Source organism: Astatotilapia calliptera, chromosome 11 (assembly GCF_900246225.1).
Source record: "Astatotilapia calliptera chromosome 11, fAstCal1.2, whole genome shotgun sequence".
NCBI classification, from domain to species: domain Eukaryota; kingdom Metazoa; phylum Chordata; class Actinopteri; order Cichliformes; family Cichlidae; genus Astatotilapia; species Astatotilapia calliptera.
Genome location: NC_039312.1, coordinates 13,465,238 through 13,487,836, shown reverse-complemented (window position 1 = coordinate 13,487,836; position 22,599 = coordinate 13,465,238). Strand labels below are relative to the sequence as shown.

At 40.4% G+C, this 22,599-nt stretch overlaps 3 protein-coding genes across 8 annotated transcripts in view; 2 read left to right on the top strand and 1 right to left on the bottom strand.

Annotated features, from left to right (window-relative positions):
• The window catches only part of mbpb (myelin basic protein b), a 50,332-nt gene extending 45,562 nt beyond the window's left edge, over nucleotides 1–4,770 (top strand). The window contains exon 4 of the mRNA XM_026185251.1: nucleotides 4,464–4,770. Coding sequence (XP_026041036.1) covers nucleotides 4,464–4,753 — 290 coding nt within the window. The 3' untranslated portion in view covers nucleotides 4,754–4,770. The remainder of the gene's footprint in view (nucleotides 1–4,463) is intronic.
• A 108-nt stretch (nucleotides 4,771–4,878) lies between these two features.
• Nucleotides 4,879–19,227, top strand: LOC113032357 (myelin basic protein-like). 5 transcript variants are annotated; one of them, XM_026185247.1, is made up of 7 exons: nucleotides 4,879–5,007; nucleotides 11,308–11,412; nucleotides 12,096–12,122; nucleotides 12,725–12,754; nucleotides 14,428–14,511; nucleotides 14,638–14,656; nucleotides 17,874–19,227. In XM_026185247.1, the coding sequence occupies exons 1-6, from the start codon at nucleotides 4,888–4,890 to the stop codon at nucleotides 14,638–14,640; spliced, it is 369 nt and encodes a 122-aa protein (XP_026041032.1). In that variant the 5' UTR covers nucleotides 4,879–4,887; the 3' UTR covers nucleotides 14,641–14,656; nucleotides 17,874–19,227. The 5 variants fall into 5 exon arrangements, with proteins under 5 accessions (XP_026041032.1, XP_026041031.1, XP_026041034.1 ...); XM_026185246.1 differs by lacking the exon at nucleotides 14,638–14,656 and having other exon boundaries at nucleotides 17,874–18,913; XM_026185249.1 differs by lacking the exons at nucleotides 12,725–12,754; nucleotides 14,638–14,656 and having other exon boundaries at nucleotides 14,437–14,511; nucleotides 17,874–18,913.
• A 74-nt stretch (nucleotides 19,228–19,301) lies between these two features.
• znf236 (zinc finger protein 236) overlaps nucleotides 19,302–22,599 on the bottom strand; it is a 60,521-nt gene continuing 57,223 nt past the window's right edge. For both annotated transcript variants that reach the window (XM_026185244.1, XM_026185245.1), the window contains exon 32: nucleotides 19,302–22,201. In XM_026185244.1, coding sequence (XP_026041029.1) covers nucleotides 22,080–22,201 — 122 coding nt within the window. In that variant the 3' untranslated portion in view covers nucleotides 19,302–22,079. The remainder of the gene's footprint in view (nucleotides 22,202–22,599) is intronic.

The following is a 22,599-nucleotide window of genomic DNA, read 5'->3' as shown; positions in this document are numbered from 1 at the left end:
GCCCTTAGTGTTGTTTACAACTTGTGCATCTCATGTATGTCGTGTCGTCTCAGGTGTAGCCACGCAGCTGGATAAAAAGTTTTTAATATAGTCAAAGACTACATGGGGGAGAAACTATGACATGAATTGCTTGATTCTCTTCTCTTCAAAAATGAAAAGAAGCACTTTGTTGCTCCAACTTTTCTGTGACTTCAAATCAAACTAGTTGTCAGACTGAGCGGCACAGACAGTTGCAATCAATGGAATTGGCGAGGTGTTTGAAGGATATTTCTTAGGTGTTGATTGAGTCACCGACTCCCGGAAAATGCTATTAAAGGGTAGATTGAATCCTGGAAGAAACAAGTCATTCTGTATTTAGATGAAGAGCCTGGGATTCGCTAAAATGTCAGAGTTCACGCTGTCGCTCAGCCGTCAGTGACCTAGCAGCTGAAACTAGAGGCCTTCAAAGCATTTACCTACAGTTCAGCTTGTTTAGAAGTACTGTGCGTAATACTTCTTGACAGCAGCAAGGAATTATCAGTGAACATGTCGCAGAAAAGTTACCGAAAATCTGTGAGAACACACAGATATTTGACAAGCTAGCTAACAAGGACATCTTGTCTTCCCAGCTTCATTACCTGGGATTCTGAGCTTGTTCTATTACTTTAATTGCAGTTCCATGGGCCACTGTTGTGCAAGTAGTTATACAGCAGGATAGTGTCCTGTTTCTTCTCCCAATTAAATTTGACAACTTAATATGAATTTGGGGGATTTTAAATCAAAATCTTCTATCTAACGTCCATCTAATTTCACTCTCAGCATGTTTTGTTCGTTGAGCTAAAACCGTGTGTCCAAAGCAATCTGGTAATCTTTCAGAAAGACTCTTTCAGCAGTTTAATTTTTTATAGACAAATGATAATAGGGTGCAAAATAAGCAGTAGACAAAATGAAAGCAGCAGGTCACAATCACAATTGATGGCTTTTTGCCTCGGCTGTTGTTTGATCAAATAGAAGACTAAGGTAGATCAAAAACACAGATGGCAGTCTGCTCCACTGTACGCAGAATGGTAATGGACACAAAACAGCCTTATCTCATAAGAGATCCAATAGAACCACTTAAAGGTGACGATGATCGATCATTGAACGGTAACAATAACATTTTCAAAGTTTAGGACTTAAACAAATGGGTTCACGTCACTTTGTCATCTTCTACCCTTCATCATTAGGCAGCTGATGATATGTCTGCATGTTAGGGAGGAGGGGGTGTGTTTGTCCACCAGAGTATGGTTTGTTGAGTGAGTCCAGATTGGCTTCAAATGCCAACATATTGGTTCAGTAATCTCTGAGTCATCAGCATTGATCAACAGCCCCGTCAGTCACCCACATGTGTGCTATCCAGCTGTCATAAGCACACACGGAGTTCACTAATTAAGCTCTTACTCACAAGCATGCAACCTTATTTCTGGTAATATAAGATGAACATGTAGTTAATACTATGCTGGCATGTTATTGCCTGCAGTTACTGCACGTCAGGATATTATTCAGTGTAATTTTTATTTTCTTGGTATTGCGTTAGGTGATGCCAGCACCACTGTGCTGAGGAAAAAAGCAGATGATGGAAATCTAAAAGGCCTCATGGGCAGACCACTAAAAAAAACAAAAAAAAAAAAAGTCTTATTAATTCTGCAGTTTGCTGTGCAATAACTGATACCACAAAACCTGTTGAGCATTTTAATATACTATCCCTGCTTTGTGTGATATATAACATTTTGTTCAAGAGGGAAATCCAAACAACAGAGGGTCTCATTCCCTCACTCGTCTGAAACTCCCGCTGTCGCCATATTTTTTTTTCCTATCTGGTAGATTATAAACATGCATGCTCAGTATGTGTTTATATGCTAGGTAGAAAATTTTAGAGTTGGGATGCATTCGCTGGATGTTGGGGAAAGAAAACTCACAGTGAATTAGATGCAAACAGCTCAATATTTCCCTGGCAATTTATACTCGATGGTTACGCTAAAGCCATTTTAACCATCACACGTGGAAGAATTCGCAATACATCGAGTATATTCGATATATCTCCCACCACTACCATTAGGTTTAAAAATGGACAGGGAAAAAAAGAACAAAATGTGAAACTAAGTCAAAAAGCCAATGTATGGCATAAGTGGCTACATCCATCATATATAGCACTACTCCAGCACCCGGGGCTTGTTGTTGCTTATTGCTCATGCCTGTGAGGAAATTTCTTATGGTATCTGGCTCTAACTTTCAGGTCATTGCAATGCTGCAGAATTTGAAGGCCATCAAATGGATCCCTGATGGTATTCTTGTTGTAGAGAAGAATCTAAAAACAATCTAAAAATCATTTTTTGTTGTAGTGCAGTATGTATTTGGTGCTTCAAGCAAATGAGATGACTAAGACTTTCCTTTGGAAATGCCACAGATCAATACAGCACCTCAAACACAGAGTTACACTGAGCCTTACTATTGGCTGCATATGTGAACAAACTGTAGTAACAGCACACAGGCTATTGGCCTCACACCAATTTGGTGGTGAAGAACTGGATCAGTGCTAGGACTACAACTTAAAGCAGCCTGTTTTTTTTTTTTTGTTTTTGTTTTGTTTTTTTTGTTTTTTCCTAAGGAAAAAATGAGAGTAATACAGTGAATAGGTTGTTGTGGCAATTTTGGCTTTAATATGAGCTGCATCGTATTTGACTAGACCTTTTTTGCACATTTTATTTATTCGTAAGTATTTCTGTAGCTAATATAAACTCTTTATAAGAGGTCTTTGAACTGGATGTCTCACCTGCCTTAAAGCAAATGTTATGCCTGAAAGATTTTTATTAGATTACAGGGCCTTGCTTTCTCAAAATGGCCTTTTAAAGGATATGGCTTTCTTCAGAGGCTCTCACACCTTTGCTGGCATTAAATTGCAAGGGTATTAGAGGTAACTGGGCAACCTGAAAGTATTGGGATTGAATAAGTGATGAAAAAGCAGCACTGGTAGCAAAATACCTGCATTATTAGATCTGTTTAATAAGGCACTTTAAACGTCATTTTAGAAATGGTGGTGTTTTTTTTTTGGTTTTTTTTTTTAAAACAGCTTCTTTCTTTCTCTATGGTGATGTGAGACTTTTATTGCAAAACCTTTTGGACAGACACAATCAAAAGCAGTGTGTATAGGCATTTAAGTTTTGTCTTTAAAAAGCTGGGTGAGAGGCTGATCATCATTATGTGTCAGTCTGTCTTAAAAGCTGTAAGTAAGAACAAAATGTACCCCTTTCACTTTTTTTCTGAGATCTGAGACGATGTTTGAATGTGAATATACTTTTTTTTTTTTTTTTTTTAAACTAATAAAGATAAAAGCCTGAAAATTTTCACTGGTCTTTGTTACCATTATAATTAATCAGGATCTGTAATTTGGGACGGATACATCAATAAATGTCTGAGTATTGGCTTGTTAAAATAGGCGGAATAATGGATGATGGAATGACCCATCTTTCAATTGATCTTTAAGTGATTCACGAGATGTAAATCTTCCAGAAGAAAAGAAGATTCATTGGATGTGTTTCTGTAGAAGTAATTCCACCTAAAATTGTGGTAAATCAAAGCTTAACTTCTGCATAGACTAGATCCAAACTTGCTCTATACCCACAGCCAGCAGCCTGGTAGCTCTCGGGTCCTAAATCGGATAAGTGTCACCGTGCATCGGGCTGAAAATCCATACTTATAGGAGTTATTTTAGTGACAGTGGGCCCTTTGTTTATTTGTAATAACTATGCAGCTGTGACAAAAGACCACTGTTTCAGCCAGCATTAGCATGCAGATTCTCTGGTGTAGTGCTACACCATTTCTGTCAGTACAGTGTGCGTATTGTTTTGGACGGAGGAATGCACTGGATGTCCTCTGCTGTGGGAGCTGGCCAGTTTAACGGATAGCTGTCAAAGTGGACGATTCAGAGAGTGTGGGGGGGGCAAGGCTCTACAGCAGGGGGGAGGGGGATTGCCCCCCGTAGAGCCGCCCCTGAGTTGAAGCGAAAAAGTGCCACGATGGGAAGATAATCCGTTGCCATTGTCAAGTTTCAGAGTGATTGTTTTAAAACTGCTCTTGTAAAGTGAAATAGTTGAATTATTGCAAAATAAAGATAAAAATCAAGAGTCTAATTACTTGTGTTTGAGTCAAAACTAGTGATCCCACCTACTACAGCATACAAGTAGAGCCCACAATGTGGTAAGAGCCCCTGAGAAGGGAGTAGTTAACTTACTGAACATCTTTCAGTTACTCATGTCTCATTCACACCTTTTCCAGCTCACTGGTTGGTTTCATTGCAGCTAACATGTAAATTGTATTAGCTCTGTTGGTCTTCGCTGCAGCAGGAAGGCCCTGCTCTCATCAAAAGAAGCCATTGTGCTGCTCTGGGTTTGTTGTGTGCCATGCAGGCCCAAGCCCATAGATGACCCTTGTTGTTTCTCGCGCAGGCCTGAGTGAGGCAGATGCAAACCAGAACAATGGCTGCGTCTCGGAGAAGCCAGCGGTGACTGACTCCACAGACCCCCACCAGTGTTGGAGCCCCGCCAGCACAGCTGACCCTGACGCTGCCACACCACGCCCCCACCTGGTCCGCCTCTTCTCCCGAGATGCCCCGGGCCGAGAGGACAACACCTTCAAAGACCGACCCTCCGAATCGGACGAGCTGCAGACCATCCAGGAGCACAGCGGAGCGGCTTCAGAGTGCGGGTCGGAGAGCCAAGAACAGGACCTAGATTAGGCTAGCTTTTTTTTTTCCTCCCCTCCCTTTCCTCTATTTTTTTCTTTTTCCTCCTCTGTCGGCTCTCATTTAAGAGAGACGCAAGAACCCCACATTTGACAAACACAAGCGTAATACCAACTGCTAATACAACCATGGCATCCGCAAGCAGCTCTGCACAGGCCGCTTTCGGCCTGGGTCGGAGGAAGAAGAACCCCGGCCTCCTGGATCAGATTGGAAAGTTCTTTGGAGGGGACAAGAAGAGGAAGGGCAAGGTGAGGAAACCAAGAGATTCAGTCCTTCTTATGTACCTTAGTTTGTTCTGCAGAGTGGCTCCCAGAACCACTTGTTACTTGTGATTCGCTAACACACATTGTTAGAATCTGTTGTCAGATATCTGTCATGTATAATAGTGTTGGTTTTACTGTTGATTTTATGTTAAACCAAAGTCTGACATTGTCATGCGATTCACATTACCTGGCTGATCCTGAATCGACACTGGATAATGACTTTGGGCGGGGGTTAGTTTCTTCGTTTTGTTTTTTTGTTTTAATTCTAAAGACGCTGTGATTTTGACCCATTTAAGAATATTTCTTTATTCTGTTTATTTGAATGGTACTGACATTAATAACATTTTCCTCTTCAGTCAGATCTAATATCTCTAGATGTAACGTTATAGTGTTTCACATGTTGCTGTCATTAAGCTTGTTGTTAATTGGAACGTTTGTCAAACTGGAGAACAGCTCAGTTCAGGTACTTTTTGCAATGATGGTGATGATAAGCTGGGAAATTCACCTCCTTGTATGTAAAAAAAATTTTTAAGCTATAATTTGATAAACGAGCCACAGGGAGGTACTTCACTACTGTTTGCACGTTGCCACAGTCTGCTAAGTCACTTTCAAAGTTGAGGATGAAATGATGCTACAACTGATCAAACAAGTAGTACATGTACAGTGTATTAGCATATAAATAAGTATATTAGTGTAGGAGCTTAATATCATCCCAGGTTTGGGAATATACAAGTCTGCATCCTGTTAAGAAAGAACAGGCTTGTCTGGCAGGCGAGCGATTATGAAGCATCTGAGCCTGCGCTGCTTTCTAATAACCATGTACTCCGATGTTGTTGAGATGACCTCCTTTATGAACAGTAGCAAATCTTTAACAGTATTCCTGTGAGGCCCACTTTGTTCAAAAAATTAAGAAAGAGAGAAAGAAAATCCCATTTTAAAACAAAAACAAAAAACAACAACAACATTTTTTTTATATATGTTGCTATAGTGCCTGCCAATAGTCTGAACATTTGTGATAGCAAATGTTCCATTTATTCTCCTGGCACCAGTCTTGGCAGCGTTGCCACAGCTCAGCCGGCTCCACTCGCTTTCGGTCCATTCAGCGATGCCCTCTGGAGGTGGTGACGAAATAGAAAATTCCAAGCTTCAGCACCTAATCTGGTTTATGAGCGCAGAGAGTTTACCACACAGCGCTGAGTATATCTGCTTGTCTTGATGATGCTACTGCAGCAAGCTGAGCCTGCAATGTAGTTCTCTGAGAAAGAAGGAATGGAAGTGCGCTTGATCTGTATGATCCATCACGAGTCACGTCTACTCACTGTGACAGCTGTCTGAAAACATGATAATAGTTTGAAAGGAATCATATGGTATGGCGAGCTTATTCCTGGGGGCAACAATATCTCTCTGATTGTATGCTTTTTCCTTTTGTAAAGCTCTTCTAACCCCGCAGAGTGCTAATCAGAGTGCTTTGGCACATAATAATTGCAGAGAAATCATTGAACAACATGAAAATATGCATTTTTCCCTTTGCCTTATGCCAGCCATGAAATTGTTTTCAGTGTAAGATTCAGGATAAAATGGGGTTATATATATATATATATCTATCTATATATATATATCACAGTTCTTTTTTTTTTTCCCTAGCCTGTTCAGCTGATCAGACATTATTTTACTTTGGAAAATAAATTAAGGGAACGTGTCGACAGAACAAATTATGAAGCGTTCATGTAATGTCAGCTCTTAATTCGCTGCCGTGTTTGTTTGGTTTCTCTCATTTTTGCCGTGGCCATGAAATTGTATCTTGTTTCTCGTATTGATGGCGAGTCTACAAAAGACAAACTATAAATATATATTTATGTGTTCACCGAGGATTTGCCTTCAAATGAACGAGTGCTCACATCTCAAATAAATGATAGGTTGGTCTCACCTCTGTTGCCTCTAGCAAAACAAACAACACAGGAAAAAAAAAAAAAAAAACCTGCACTAATTTTTGGCTGCAAACATTTATTTTTCCAGAAAGATTTCCTCTTAAAGACAGATATTTTTGAATCTCAGTATCTAGTCTGTGTGCACAGATTCTCCACAGACGTTCCTGATGCATACTTTGATTTGCGGGCTGCAGTATTAGTAAGACAGATTGTCTCAGTGTTTCTCGTTGGATTGTGAATATGCATGCTTATTTCAGTAGAGTTGAATTGTTTTCATACCGGCAGATGTGGAGTCTATTGCACACTGATCCCTCGTGCTTATTAATGTTCTTTCTGTCTGATTTATTTACATATTTTTCAATCTAAACCTGAGTCGGGGCTTTGAGAAGATATAAAGACCGTCCCCAAGTAGTCTAAAGTTGTGAGAAGACGCCATAAAAAACCAACTCAGGTCTTAGGACACAATACAGCTGCAGTTAATCTGCATCTGAATAGTAACGGGATTTGATTATTTCAAACAGGGATAATGATGTGCTAATTGGATAGAAAATTACGTTTGCATGAGCATTAGCTATTCAAGCAGAAATGAAGACTCATAAAGAACTGAGAATAATTATGAAGTCTTAATTTGCCTCCTAATTTTCTGAATGACATGCATAGTGAGTCATATTCTAGTGCAGGAGTAGTGTCAGGCTTTTTACAGGACAGCTCACAGTTGGAGCCCAATGTTTTGAGGACTCTTAAATGCCAGTGTCTTGGGATGGGGGAGAGGGGCTCTGCGACCCCCTGTCTCATTGCTTTGCTCACCTCAGGTTCTCATGTGATCCATGATCCAGTCTGAGATTTTATTTAAAACAACAGTGGCCCAGCAATAATCCACTGCTGTGTAATGCCTTTGTAATAACTGTATCTGCTGTGACCGGTGATCTGTTCCTAACCTGATCCTGTTTAAGCTTTTTGGATATTTGCTTGATTAAAACTCTTTAACAACATCAGCGCATTGTTTTTGTTTTAACTGTGTTTGGCTCAATGTCTCTTTCTAGTTCTAAGTGCAATAAATTATTTTAACTGCTCTAACAACTGTTCAACTCGTATTTACTGCAGATCAGAGGGGAAATAAGGGTGGAAAAAAATCATGTTAAACTATACTTTTTGGTTGTAAAGGCTGAGCCAGAAGACAAGATACTATATTTAACTGTTCAGTCAGTCATATAAATATGAGGCGTTATTGGAAAGCTGATCTACTTTTTATTTCTACTTGGAGCTAAGTAATGGATAACTGGATTGAATTGTTTGTATGAGTCTGAAGATGAAATTAAAAGATAATACAACAGAGCTGAGTTCAGTGATTACCTAAAGCTGATTGAAAACAGAAGTTTATGTTCAGCACTATAAGACCAAGAAACAAGTCGGCCACTGTGGCACAGTAACTTACTGCAGACTAAAAACAAATGCTGTCTTTTGAGGAGATTGGCCGGCGGGGGGGAAATGTACAAGCATTTCAAATGTTTCCTCTGTGTGTTTGGGTTATGCACCACTTAGCAAATATAATCAATCTAATAATGGAAGTGTGTGTGTGGAAAAGCATGAGGTGGGAGGAAGGACTGAAGATGTTTCAATTAAAACAAACAAAAACAAATTGTCTTGTATTGCTATTAATTGGTATTATTGACTATGACTAATGATTATTGAATACAAGTAATTTTGACTTTAAAAATGTGTTTGTTCTGTTTTGGGCTTGTTTGTTTTTTTGTTAGTAGTAGCTACTGTAGCTGGTTTACCTCCAGCTCTTACCTCCGCTAAGTTAAAAAACAAGTGGGTTATAATTTTAAATGTGGTGAAATTATAGTAATACTGATCATTATTGGAATTTAAAATGAATAATAAATGTTCCCCAAAACTTGGAACCACATTCAAATGAATGCTACGCTACTTGCAACTTTGGTTGCTCTAAAACAAGAAAAAAAAAACTGCATAGGCTACACGGAGTACTAAGTGATAACCACAGTGGTTTGACAATTTAAAAAGAAAATACAATTTGTAAGTTACAAATTACAAATAACCAAATATTAACTTTATTGTTGATATGGTTAGTTTTGATATGGTAACCAGTTATCTTGTAAGGTGCCAGTCACATTTATAATTTCATAGGTAAAAAGAGACAGTCTATTATAGAATATTTGTAAGTCTTATTAAAGGCAGGATAGGCAATAATGACAAAACGTAAAGAAGTAATGAAGCTCTTGACAAGTGACCACTTTATTGCAGGATTAAGCTAGGTTTGCTGCTAGCTAACGGGCTAACATCGACCTGCTTCTGCTGCATAAATGGCTGCCTTGCTTAGTCACTACAAAACCGGTAAGGGGGAGCCAAAATTGCATGGTTGTAGACTGGTGAAGAGGCTACAAAAGAGATGAAAATTTACGGTTGAATTTACATAATGTTAGCCCAGCTAACAAAACTGAAAACTCGAGTAAACAGTTGTTGTAGTCCTCAAACTGTCATGGTAGTCTTTGTGCTAAGCTAGTAGTCTCTTAACTACATCGCCATAGTTAGCATGAATTAGAGCTCTGAAGACTCGACAAATAAACATGAGTATATTTGACAAATGTCAAACTATTTCATTAAAACAATAATTGCAGCTCAGTGCAGTCTCAATTAAGGAATGGAAATAGAAAAACATGTAGGTATTTAACATGAAAAGTGGCTGGCACAAAGAGCTAAAATCTCAAGGAACTTTAGCAGGCACTTAAATGAAAGCAGCACACAAATCCAAAAAAACTCCGTCACACCTGCTTGCTTGATGTCGTTTCTCTTCAGACATAAAGCTATCAGTGATTGCAACCGCCCTCTCTTTCAGATGCCAATTAAGTTTAAAAAGTAGTTCCAGAAGCTGAACAGAACCACTGCAGGAACTTGGTTTTAATGCCTCCATATCATTTGCTCAAGAGTCGAATGGCTCCATTAACAGCAGGAGAGGCACTAATGGACGACCGCGCCCCCTGTTTTTTTTTTTTTTTTTTTTGTCTTCTCAAAACTAATGTGTAATATTCATTTGAAATGTAGATGAAGCACTCACAGGAGCAGTTACAGAAGTTATTATGCACATGTTTCACCAAATGATAAAGAAAATGGAAGAGAGCAAAACAGAGAAAACAAAAGGAAAAGGATTTTCTCTCCTCAAAGGGGGCAACTGACAGAAAATGAGGATATAGCAACAAAAATCCTGCCAATTTTTACTTTTTCTTCTCCTCTCAGTCACCGAGATCACTCGAATTCCTCAACTTTTTTCATTCACACCTCCACTCACACATAAGCATTAAAGGGTCAGCACTGAAGCAGCAGAGAGCACACAAAGACATCACTGAGGAAATGCAAGAAGAAAACAGGGCGTCCCTGTTTCTGGGAAGTTTTTATTGTAATTTTACATTTTTTCTTTCTTTTTCTTTTCTTTTTTTTTTTTTTTTTTTTTTTTTTTTTTAAACAAAACCCATTAAAGTTAGTGTGTGTGACACCAGATGGCTCTCAGATTGCGTAATGGTGTTGGCAGTAAAGTTTTCCCCCTTTGGTTACCTTAAGGTTCTTTGATGTGAGGTAATGGATGTGAATCCTCCTCTCCCACACACACACACATACAGAGGTTTTCCTGTTACATTAGTAGGGTCACTGAAACTGATCAACGCACTAACATTAGCACACAGTGAGTAGGTGGAAATGAATTTTGTTCCTTTTTCTCTGGGTTGCTGCTTATTGCCGCTATTTGTGTTAGTTTTATGCATTTCACCTGCCACCTTTTTGTGTCCCCGTGATGTTTCCATCAGTTAAATATTTTAAATGCACCACAGTTCTCACACAGGCATAAAAAGTCACCTCAATGTACCCTTTAAAGCATGACTTTAAAGCAATTAGCTGCATTTAATTCTACTTTGGGATGATAATTACTCTTTATTTTTGACATCAACCCTTTGACAGGAGAACACAGACAACTCCAACAGCTCATTTGTACCATTTTTGTTTTGAATAGCTTGTGGCTAGAGGTTTTGCCCCTAAAGGTTATGAGGTGACGTGCAACGATTTTGCACAATGATATCATCAGCCACTTCTGAATACACCACGACTTTCAGGAGTGAAGACATTCACACCTTGATGCAGCAGCACTGTCCATTATGAAACACTCTAAAATTAAAACTAAAATTAGTCATGTTTCAGGTAGTTAACACCATATGTGACATTATTTTCAATTGGCTAAATTAGAGATTCATGAAATCCCAACCTTGCTGACATTTACTATTAGCGACACTGAGTAAAGGTCAGTGAAGCCATATTACTGTTATGCTTCCTTCCCTTTTTTTTCCAGGGCTCTTTCCGAGGCGCTCTCTCCCCGGGCCCTCAGAAAGCTTCTGCAACTTCCCCACGTAAGCGCGGGGCCGAGAACGCCGTGGTCCATTTCTTCCGCACGATTGTGAGTAATCCCTAAAGTGAACTGTACCTTAGAAACACTCATATCCTCTCACACCAGACATTTCACATTGAGTCAGACATGTTTTTTGTCAGCGTGGGCTTTTCTTCCATTGTTATTCAGTATTTGTGTCTTTACTCTCCTATTACTTCCTTTGGTCTCTAACTAAAAGCCTTTTCCGCCTGCGTCGTGAAGAATGAGTCAAATAACGTTGAGTCAAACAAAGTTGAGTCCTTGCAGCGATTTGATGACACTGCAGAAGTGGTGGTGTTGAAAATGTCATGAGAAAACCCCGCTTTGATTTAGGGACTTGTATGATACAGAAAGTAAATCAAGATAATCGCCTAAAAGTAATCAAAGTAATCGCCTTTAATAGAAGTTCTTGCAGTTAACAGTCTTTGCACCCCATTGTGGGACTTATCGAACAGTGCCAGCTGCTGGTTGGTGGACCAGATTGTGCGTTTAGCATCTCGCGACATAAAGTGCCAATTCTTATTGGCTATTCGCCTTTTTATCAATTATGGCATTTTGTAGTCACAAGATCTGTTTATTTAATTGGAACCGTCTCATTTGCTGAGGTCGACGTTAATATGCTCGCCGTTATACGTGATGAACGATTCAAGTGGCGGGAACAGGCCACCGCTCTGTGAAAACCTTCTTACCTTCTGTCATTAACTCTTCTTCAGGTGTCCCCTGCCCCTCCCAAGTCTAGGGTGAGTCTTTCTTACTTTGTTAAAAGGATTCTGCATTTATGTTTGATTCGAAATGACAGCTGCGATAGGCTACAGACCCTAACGTGCATAAGCAGTTAAGAGGATGGATGGTGTATCTTTATGGTGTATCATAAGGTCTAAAGACACTGAATAAAGGTACATTTTTTAAAAATGTAATATTTTATTTATTGTTTTCTAATAGAATCAGTTTCAGGTAGTAAAGGTCAACTCGTTGAGCATCAGTTGAAACAGTAAATACAGATGAGATGTGTAAATGTGCAGAAACAGCCTTGGGGAACATATATGTGCAGCTTTATGCTTTGTGGGCAATGCTTTCCTTGCTAAATGTCACTAAATTTGTGCTCTTTTCGATGTGAGCATCTGCCTTGCTCCTCCTTCCTCTACCTCCCTTTGCACCTCCTGTGCACCTGCCTTCCCCTCTGTGACCCTGTGACTCCCCTCCTTCCCTCTGGATGGACTCTCCTACCTGCCTCCTCTCCTTCCCATCCCGCCTTTGCACTGAGTAAGACACCCTTTTTTTGCTATTTGTCTCCTCTCTCTCCTATCTCTTGTCTTTGTCTTTCGCTTCTCTACACACCCAGTGGAGAGGACTAGCAGCCAAGATAGGCCTGGTAGGTGGTTTAAAACACAAAAAAAAAATCCAAATGGAGGTATCATGCCTAATTAAACTTGAAGGAAGCTGAGTTCATCTTCTCAAACTGCCTTCAGCATGATGCCTGTGGCTCTCTTTCCATTTACTCTCCATCATCCACTTAAGCCTTCATAATCTGTCCATACATCAGCGATAATGCCCTCATTTCCTTCCTTGACTTAAGTCCATTTTCAAAGTATATCAGTTCCATTTGGTGACCTCGCAGCCCGACTCATCCACATCATGTGCGCATATTGTGCATCCATGATAACACAGGCCTACTCCTCTTCATCATCCTTGTTGCATTTCCGAAATTACTTTGAGAACGACTGAAGCGAGGCCGCCTTCTGCTTCATTTGGCAAGCATTTAATTTAATGTCTCCATCATGTATGTGAAGCAGCAGCAGGATGACTGTGGGTAAAAGTGAAAAAGCAGACTTGCTTAGGGGCTGTGCAGAAATTACTGGCAAGGGAGAGAATGAAGTTGTTCTTTGGACCCGAGGTAGACGAGTATTCAAATTTGTTTAAATAGTTATTTATTACACAAGTATACTCACCAGCTACATTATTAGGCACACCTAAAACTGGTTCAGGCTTGTGATGGTCTAATGATGTGAGGAATATTTTCTTGGTGCATTTTGGGCCCTTTAGTACCAACTGGGCATTGTTTAAACCAGGGGTCTCGAACCAGGCCTCGCTGGCTTGTGTCCTGCAGGTTTTAGATGTGTCCTTGATCCAACAGAGCTGATTTAAATGGCTGAATTACCTCCTCAACATGTCCTGAAGTTCTCTAGAGGCCTGATAATGAACTAATCATTTGATTCAGGTGTGCTGACATCTAAAACCTGCAGCCCACCAGCCTTCAAGGCCTGGTGTTCGAGACCCCTGGTTTAAACACCACAAACTGCCTGACTATTGGTAGCAAGGTGCACCTAATAAAGTGCTTAATTACACTTTTAGAAAAAGCCTTTGTTTTTGTTTTTATCATGTGTCAAGTGTCATAAGGGTGGTACATGAATAAAGGCAATGGAGTAAAAGGATTTGAATGTGTTGCGAGGACAGCCTAATTTAAGCTCAGCTCCCTGCTGTAATTTTCAGACGGTCCCTAACTGCTTTTCTCAGAGCAGTCCTCAGTATGTTGGGTTGATTACATTTTTACACCTACTTGAAAAGAATGTCCAAGGACTTTCATCCTAGTGTCTGAAATATTACCAGATTGAAACACTGATTATGCTGATTAACAATTAGCACTTGGGGTGTTTTTAAAAGGCACACCGATCCATCAATGCAGGGCAGTTTTAAATGTCAACACCTATGATAATACGAATGGTCCTCTTCTATTTATCAAACAGAAGAAATGACATTCAAATAATCAGCAAAAACTGGATATGCTGCTTGATGGTTTTATGCATAATTCAAATATTTGGATGAAAACCTCACCAGCGGATTGCAGCATATTCTGCAAACATTTACACAATTTTTGGAAAGCACACCAATCTGTCACGAAGAAAACCATCCCTTGTAACTCTGAATTTATCATTGTCATATGCTGGGCTGGAAATTTCTTCAGGGCTCTCTATCAGAGGATTAAGAGATGGCTGAGCTTTCTGCAGAGTCCTTTAACACACTTTAATTCTTCCCTCCCACTGCCAGGGCCCCCAGAAGTCACAGTCTGCTAAAGGCAAGAAGGCCAGTGCAGGGGACGGCAAAGGCACCCTGACTAGGATCTTCAAAATGGTAAAAAAATAAATAAAATCACACTGCTTTCTCTGTTTCTTCATGCTGATTTTCTTCACTAGTAATGCAAACAGAAAATGATTCTCCCTAATCCCTCTCCGTGCCTTGTCTTCTTCTTTGCCACAGTGATAATATCAGCAGCAGAGTGAGTAACCGAAACTTGGTGGAGGGATACTTGAGTTTGAGTCGCTGCTCGTTTGTTCAGCATTGATATGCTTAGAAGCCATTGTAATGTCATTGCTAAAGCAGGCAGCAGCAGAATAATAAGAGGCTTTTAGACACAAAATTGTTCATCGTGCACGCTACAAGCTTTACGCCAGCGCTGATATAATCATGCAGAAGATCCACTTTTGATGAGGGTTCGCTGGGACTATTTCTAATGCTTATAATATAACCCCTTTTTTATGCTGTTACAAAATAAGGTCTGGCATTAATCATGTGACAAGCAATACAGTGTTTAGTTTAGTTTAGTCCTTTTTTTGTGTTCGGGAATGTATTAACTGGCACAAAAAACACATTAGCAGCCAAAATATAGGAGCTGCACAGGAGCTGCTGATCTCCCGCTGCCTCCATCTGTTAATGTGTTTTATTGTGTGATTCTCTGGTGTTTAAGACGCAGGTAATTTACAAACAGATGAGAGAACTGATGCAAAAATAATAAAGAAGCTGAGAAAATTTTAATGAATGTCACATAGACAGACAGCAATAATGTTCCAAGTCTGTACTAATGCGTATCCCATAGATTAGCACTGGCTGATTGCATGTTTCTGTTATGTTAAAAAAATTTTATATTCACCATCATTTATATTTTCACCATCAGCTTCACATTGCTGCCTTCACGGCCCCTCCAGAGCAGTTCCTAATAACCAGATTTGTTTTGGTGCGTCTTGAAGAGGAGTGTGAGTCTTCATGCTCTGCTAGTTATTTCCTGACAGGATTTAATTAGCCAGCCACTCTGACTGTACCTGAGATTGTTATTTAGCTTAGCGATTACTGCTAGTAGAGAGATATTCAAATTTCCCCTGGGCAGCATGTCTGTAGTGCTAAATTGTTGTCAGTGAGCTACAAGAGTGTAAACAGCTCAAGAGGCGACGCACTCCTGGGACGCTCCATTTGAATCTTCCTAATAAGGCTGATTAGTGTTGACTTAGTGCTGTCACAGTAGCATTTCTACACATAAATGTCAGCAAGGCCCAAATGGAAGTAAGATATTTTTTTAAGTCCGAACACCATCGCTCCCTTTCGGGACAGATATCGAGTTTCATGTGAAATGGCTAGAGCAGTCAGCAGCCGCTGTTTTATGAATAAAAAGCCTTGTACATTGCAGGATTTTCTCCTACTGCAGTCTGTAAAGATTTGTCTCATTTGAATAATCTTTATGCCTTTTGCTCTGCTTGCTTTTTCTGGCAGAGTAGCAGGCACGAACAAGAACAAGCGAGACAGGAAAAAAAAAAAAAAATTCAATAAAGTCTGTAAAGAGAGAGCTCTGAGATAAAAGCAGCCTGTCTGCTCTGGACTCTTTTTGGGATGAAAATCAATGGGTGACTGGAAATCTTTGCTTTGAAGATGACAAAGCAAATGTATTTGCAACTGGCCAACGATCTTCAACCTATCCTGCTCTCATGTTTCCTCTGTGCTGGATGAGCCCCAGCTTTTACAAACTCTGACTACATTTCTGATACCTTTCACAGACTTTTTCCCTATTTTTGTTTCATTTTCTTACAATTCTGTTTGGCGTTCACATTTTTTTTTTTACTTTGTGTCATTTTAAAACTCACATCTGTCACTTGCATAATCACTTTTACTTCAGCATCAGAAGCTTTGCCATATTGCACAACATTGCTTAAATATATTCGATTCTGACACACTTTCTCATAATTCTAAATCCTTTTTTTTTTTTTTTTATGGAAACAGTATCTCTGTGAAGGTTCTCAGTCATCCAGGTCATCGTAGTCTAAGGAGCGTCTGGACTTCTTTAAGTTGCTTGAAGACGTTTCACCTCTAATCCGAGAAGCTTCTTCAGTTCTAAGGTCAAATGGTGGAGAGTCCCAGATTTAAACCCAGTGGGAGTTTCCCCCCACAGAGGGACAAAAGGACCCCCTGATGATCCTCTACGTAATCACATGAGCCAAGGCATGAAAACGGGTGTGGGTCACAATCAGCCAGGGTTTCAGGTGAGCTCATTATGAAACCTGGCCCCACCCTATCATGTGATTTCCTGAGGTCAGATAGCCCAGGATGTGAGTGGGCGTTAAGGCGTCTGGGAAGGGATCTCAAAACTGGATTATAGATGGCAGAGAGTTGGTGTCGTAAACCCCCGCCTCTGTTCAAAGATGGTCGCTCACAGTGGACATAAATGGCTTATTTCACTCCTCCTTCAAACCATCTGTCCTCTCTGTCCAAAATGTGAACATTGGCATCCTTGAAAGAGTGACCTTTGTCCTGTAGGTGCAGATGGACTGCTGAGTCTTGTCCTGTGGAGGTGGCTCTTCTATGTTGTGCCATGCGCTTGTGAAGTGGCTGTTTGGGCTCTCCAATGTAGAGGTCTGAGCATTCCTCGCTGCACTGTACAGCATACACCACATTGTTACGTTTGTGTTTTGGAGTTTTGTCTTTCGGATGAACCAGTTTTTGTCTGAGTGTGTTGCTGGGTCTGAAATACACTGAGCTTAAATCTGGGACTCTCCACCATTTGACCCTAGAACTGAAGAAGCTTCTCGGATGAGAGGTGAAACGCTTTTCTTTCCAAGCTCCTTAGACCATGGAAACAGTTGCATATCTCAGCTACATTGTTATATAAATGCATTTATATAAAAAATGAATTGAAACTGGCCAGAGGAGGTGGTTAGTTTGTCATATTACTCATTACACTGACCTAAATTTACTGCTCTTGTATTGAAGTTTGTTTTCCAGATGCAGGTGGGTGACACATTGGTCTTAACACATTGCTTATGACTTTAACTTTAGCTAATAAGATTTTCAAGCAAATGTTAAGGTCATTGTTCAGTTTGAGAACGTATGGGAGATAAAAAGCCTGAAGGTTGGTTAATTCATCAATGTGTGTCAATTTCAGGCTTAATGGGAAAGCTGATGAAATCATGTATTCAAAAGAGAAACAGCAACTTATCTGGGCAGCTTATCTTTTCACAAGGCTGATGGTTTATAATGACCGTCATTCACAGTGAAGGCTGTTTTTTTCATTCAGAAGTTATTAGCTGAATGATCTATTCGTGGATTTGTCTGCAAAGTGCTTAAGTGAATACTGTAATTACACTCTGTGCAAAATGACCGGAGGGCTCTCTTTTAGTGCTGAAGCCGACATGTCATGTGCACATTTTCATCATGTGTCTTGTCTTATGCAGGGAAGCAGGAGTGCTTCTCCAGCCAAACGCTGAGGTCCATCTGTACAGCCCCTTCCAACAGCACGACGGAAGACGTTCAAGAGCACGGGGGGGTGTTTAAAAAAAAAAAAAAAAAAAAAAGAGAGGAAGAAAACGAGGAAATCTTAGTCATCCCTTAGACTCACCTTCCCTTCCACCTCTGTTAACACTGTAATGCTCACTAAATCCCTCATTTCTTTCCACCCCCCCCCCACCGCCCCAAACACTCTTTTGGCTGGTAGATAGCGACACAATCTGTCTCCTCCCTCCTTTCCCTGCATTGCATTGTGCTAAGTCTATGCAGTCATCATCACCGGTGTGAACCGTTTGCCGAAGTTGATCCCGAAGCCGCTCACATGTGCAGCCTGAACGCCCCCACCCCTCTATATTTACGTGTATTTGCGTTTCTGTGGATGTCTCCATGTATTTCTTTCTAACACAAGGTGGCTAAAACTGAAGCAGACCCGGAGAGCTGAAGGTTAGGGCCGGTGCAAGTCCGACTGACTTGACCGTCATTGCCGTCTGCCGATCGGGTGAAAAGACCGGGTGACTTCTGTTTTAGAAAAGAGCGGTTTTCTGTCTCGTCACGCTGTCTACGTCACTTAAGTTAAGCGTCCTGTCCTACATGTACGTTGATCTGCGTTTGTCATCATAGGACCTAAGGCTGAATCTGGAGTTTTGTTGTAAAAGTTTCCAAATTTTCTAAATTGAGTTTCTCCTGTAGTCTCTTTCAGTCTATGAGATAATGACTAATCTACCTGTCCACACATAACAGTGCAGTTTTCCACCTTTTTTAAAACCTTGAATCTGAATCACGATGCCACATTCAGACCTTTCTTCAGTGCTTTAGTGTTCTGTAAGTCTCCTCTTCTCATTGCTTCTGTCTCCTGTTTGGCACAGATACTGTAAACTGAATTCCTTAAAAAATAAAGCTCAACAATAAGTGCCTTTCCTCCTGACTACCAAATACAATGTGCTGTTTTTCCTTCATGTGGATAATAAAAAACACACAATTTCAAAAAGGTGCTCTGTAACTAACTTTGTAATGACACATTATGAGGTGTTTTTGTTCTTTTTGACAATTTGTGAGTTTTCTGTAAAAAAACAAACAAGAAAAAGAAGAAGTTTTGTGCTGTTCCATCCATCTTCCAAAAGCAGCCACGTGTGATCTGCAGCATCCCCACCCGCCCCCTGTTTGCTTGAGCCTTCTGAGAGCTGTGTTGTTTTTCTTTGTTCTGAAAGGACCCTGAGAATGAATGTAAACTTCCTCCGCATTACTGTATGTGTAATAAAACACGACCTGCCACTTAACTGAGAATAAAACATTTAAAAAATATATATATATCTATATATATATAAATATATAAAACCAGCTCTACTGACTGCAGTGTCTTTTTGTCTAGAGCAGCAAATGATGTATCTTTTAAAAAAACAAAACAACAAAAAACAGTGAAACAAAGTGATATAACAAGGTCACACCAAACAAAGACATGCCAGTCTTTTTTTTCCCATTAAGCCTAAATTCGTGATTCACTCGGTAATCACTATTTGGGCCAAGCTTTCCGAGCTCATGACCGGAGCAGATGGAGTACCTGCTCGCTATTCTAGCACATGTGTAATCACACAGAGTATATGCAGTTTCATGTCATGCTGAAATTACTGAAGTACAAAAGCTTGCTGGAGCATTGAAAGTATGAATGCATTTCCCCCAAGAGGATACATGTGAAATTCTTTTTACCACAGCTTTCATAATTAGAGATAAACACGGCCCTCCAAACATGTTTTTTTCTTCCTTTTCCACGTCATTTTGGAGTGGTTATTCAAAAGTGAATCAGAGGCCACAGAAACACCAGCCATGTAACAGCTGTATGAGTTCTAATTTGAACCTGGGGAAATCTATTGTAGTTGCACAGTGAATGGGGAAGTTAATGGAAAACAGGATGGAGTTACCCAACATGGATATTTGTCTGTTTTATGTGACGATATAGCAAAGAGGTACAGATAGGTCCAGAGTTTGCTGTGTAGACTTTCAAAGACTTTAAGAAAAGTACTGCATTAACTGTTCAGGAATTACAACCATTTTTAATATGTTGACCCCATTTCAGATGCTCTGAAGTAGCTGGACAAATTGACATGATTTTAATTCCAAGGTCTGTTTTTAAGACATGCATGAAAATCCTGACATCTATAACCTGAAGTTTCCTCCCTTGAGATGCTGAAAGTCTGGACTTCAATCGCATATTGATTGTTTGATTTAAAATCCCCACTGTGGGTTTACAGAGACAAAAAAAAAAAAAAAAAGACATTTTAATTGTGTGAAAATTGTGCCAGGAGTTCCTACATCCAGATCACAAACTCACCAGTGAATAGATTACATCATGTTTGGTCCAAAAAACTCAAGAAAAAACAGTTGTTGACTAGTTTTATATCAACGCTGGTGTTGGGTCAAATCCAGCAAACAGCTACTTTGTATTTTTATGTAGAAGCACTGCCTCTACCCAACAAATCAGAGCAAGGCCGGGCTCGTTGCTCAAGCCGACCACGGTTGTGACTCCAGGTGCCTTCTGGAATTTTCTTGTTAAAAATGCTCCGTTTGAATTCACTCGCCAAAATCTAGTGTGCAGATCTTGAGTGACTTATGAGCACATTCCCTGTCACATTTCGCACCTGGAGAGGCAGTTTATAAAAATAGCTTGAACCCCCCCTCCTTTTTTTTTTTTTTGCTTGCACACTGACTCAGATAAGCAGCACAAAATCAGCAGGGGACCACCTTTTTATATTGCCTGAATGCTCCTCCTGTGCAAAAGCAACTGTCCTCATTTGACTCTTGGCAACAAAGCCGATAAGCCCCCATTATCCAAAACGTCAAAACAGTTTATTCTATCTGTAATTCATAGTAATGAACAAACAACCAGCTTTAATTAGTAGAAAAATTACTTTAATCTTAACTTATTATGGACAATAGAAAAGAAGAAGAAACAGCTGTACATTGGCTTTGCTTCATAACAAATGCAACCTAATGCTCAAATTATATATATCCAATAATCTGTGTTGTGGTGGTTCATCAAAAAATATACCCCATCTAACTACACTATTTACAAAGTGAGACAGTAAAGAAAAAGTGTTGCAGTCCTCAATCATGAATCTGGAAAATGGCGCAGCTTTCACAGTGAGCCGCTGTTTTCAAACTAAAACATCAATCGAAAATAAACATTTCACTCGGAGATGAAATATGTACAGTATAAATATGACAAAAGTAAACCAGTAGAAAAGAAGTGCTTTCTGTCTTATGTACTGTAAGACGGTTGCTTTTAGGCCATGACAGCGGTAAGCTGCCTGCAGCTCCCTGTGAGCACACCACCGAAGAAGAGACGACACTGGTCACTAGGAAGTTTCTGCAGCACGCTCCAGTTTCCTCTATTTCCAGCAGGGCCGGCATTAGAGGGAGACCTCTGTCTCCAGAATGGAGACTTATCTGGGATGCCTGTGTTCCCTGAACCAAACCTCTCCAGCGGTTATCATACTGATGACAATCAGACCGCAGCAGAACGGATTAAAGTCATTAGGCCAATCAGAGGGAGCCAGACTCCCCTTGCTTTGATGCTGAATTGAATAAACAGCCAGGGACCGCTACAAGGACAGAGGACTTGAATGTACAGCATTAAGACCACCTGACTGATATTGTGCAGGTCCTCCTTGTGTTGTCCTTCTGAAACAGCTCGGACCCATTTTCAGATGGAGACAGGAGCTATGGGGGTGTTTGTCCACAGTCGGGTGGGCCATGGAGTTCTCCCAGTTCAGATTGTAGCTGCACAATCCAAGTGGGATTTGGGGAATTTGAAGGGCTTTTTGATAAGTTTCTTGAGTAATTTCTGAGAGGTGGCGGGGCTCCACTGCCCTGCAGAAGTAGGCCGGAGAGTAGAGGTGCATTTGGTCGGCAACAAAGCTTAGCTGGGTGCCAGGTGTCAAAGAAACATCCACATGAATGCCGAGATCCGAGCAGAACAGTAACGAAAAGAAATGATGAACGCTATTCACTTCAGCTGATGGTAGGGCCTCAAATCCGTTTTCAGCCACACAGCCCCTTTCAGAGGATTATTGTGTTTGGCAAAGCTTTGCTGTTTAGCCAGTAAGTGCTCATGAGACTCTGCAGTGCTTTCTGATACTTGGCAGTCATGCGGGCTGCGGTCAGGAGAAGACGTTCGGCCAGTCTCCTGTTGCTTCAGGAACCACTTCCAGGTCAAGTTCAGGGGTCACCTCGACCCGAGGCGCCGCTTCCTCTTGGCCCAGGGGCACATCTTGTATTTGACCTGGAAGCAGAAAGAGGGAAAAAATGAGTGGATTTGCACGATTCTTCCAGTGAAATTCTCTTTAGCATTGGCAAAAACACATTAACACACACGTTGGTAGAGCAGCACCATCAGCTCTGATGCCTGACTCAATTTACCAGTGGCTGTCATGCAAATAAGAATCAAAAGCAGCCTTTCCCTCTCTGCGCTGTTCCATCATTTGTTTTAATGTACCCTCATCCTCACTGTTAGCCTTCAGTCTGAAAAAACAGCACCTGAGACTCGTGTCACAGTATAAAACAACAATAAGTCAACTTGGCGTACGTTTTTTCTACCGCTACAGACCTCACAGTCCTTTACTAATATTTTAGAATCATTTCATTATCTGAAACACTTCAAACAAATATTCATTAGGCTGA

What these genes read in the sequence shown, in the direction of transcription:
- LOC113032357 (XM_026185246.1), top strand. Translation starts at nt 4,888, where the DNA reads ATGGCATCCGCAAGCAGCTCTGCACAGGCCGCTTTCGGCCTGGGTCGG. An exon ending in ACAAGAAGAGGAAGGGCAAG is followed by an intron (nt 5,008 to 11,307) that starts GTGAGGAAACCA and finishes TTTTTTTTCCAG; the next exon opens with GGCTCTTTCCGAGGCGCTCT. An exon ending in TAGCAGCCAAGATAGGCCTG is followed by an intron (nt 12,755 to 14,427) that starts GTAGGTGGTTTA and finishes TCCCACTGCCAG; the next exon opens with GGCCCCCAGAAGTCACAGTC.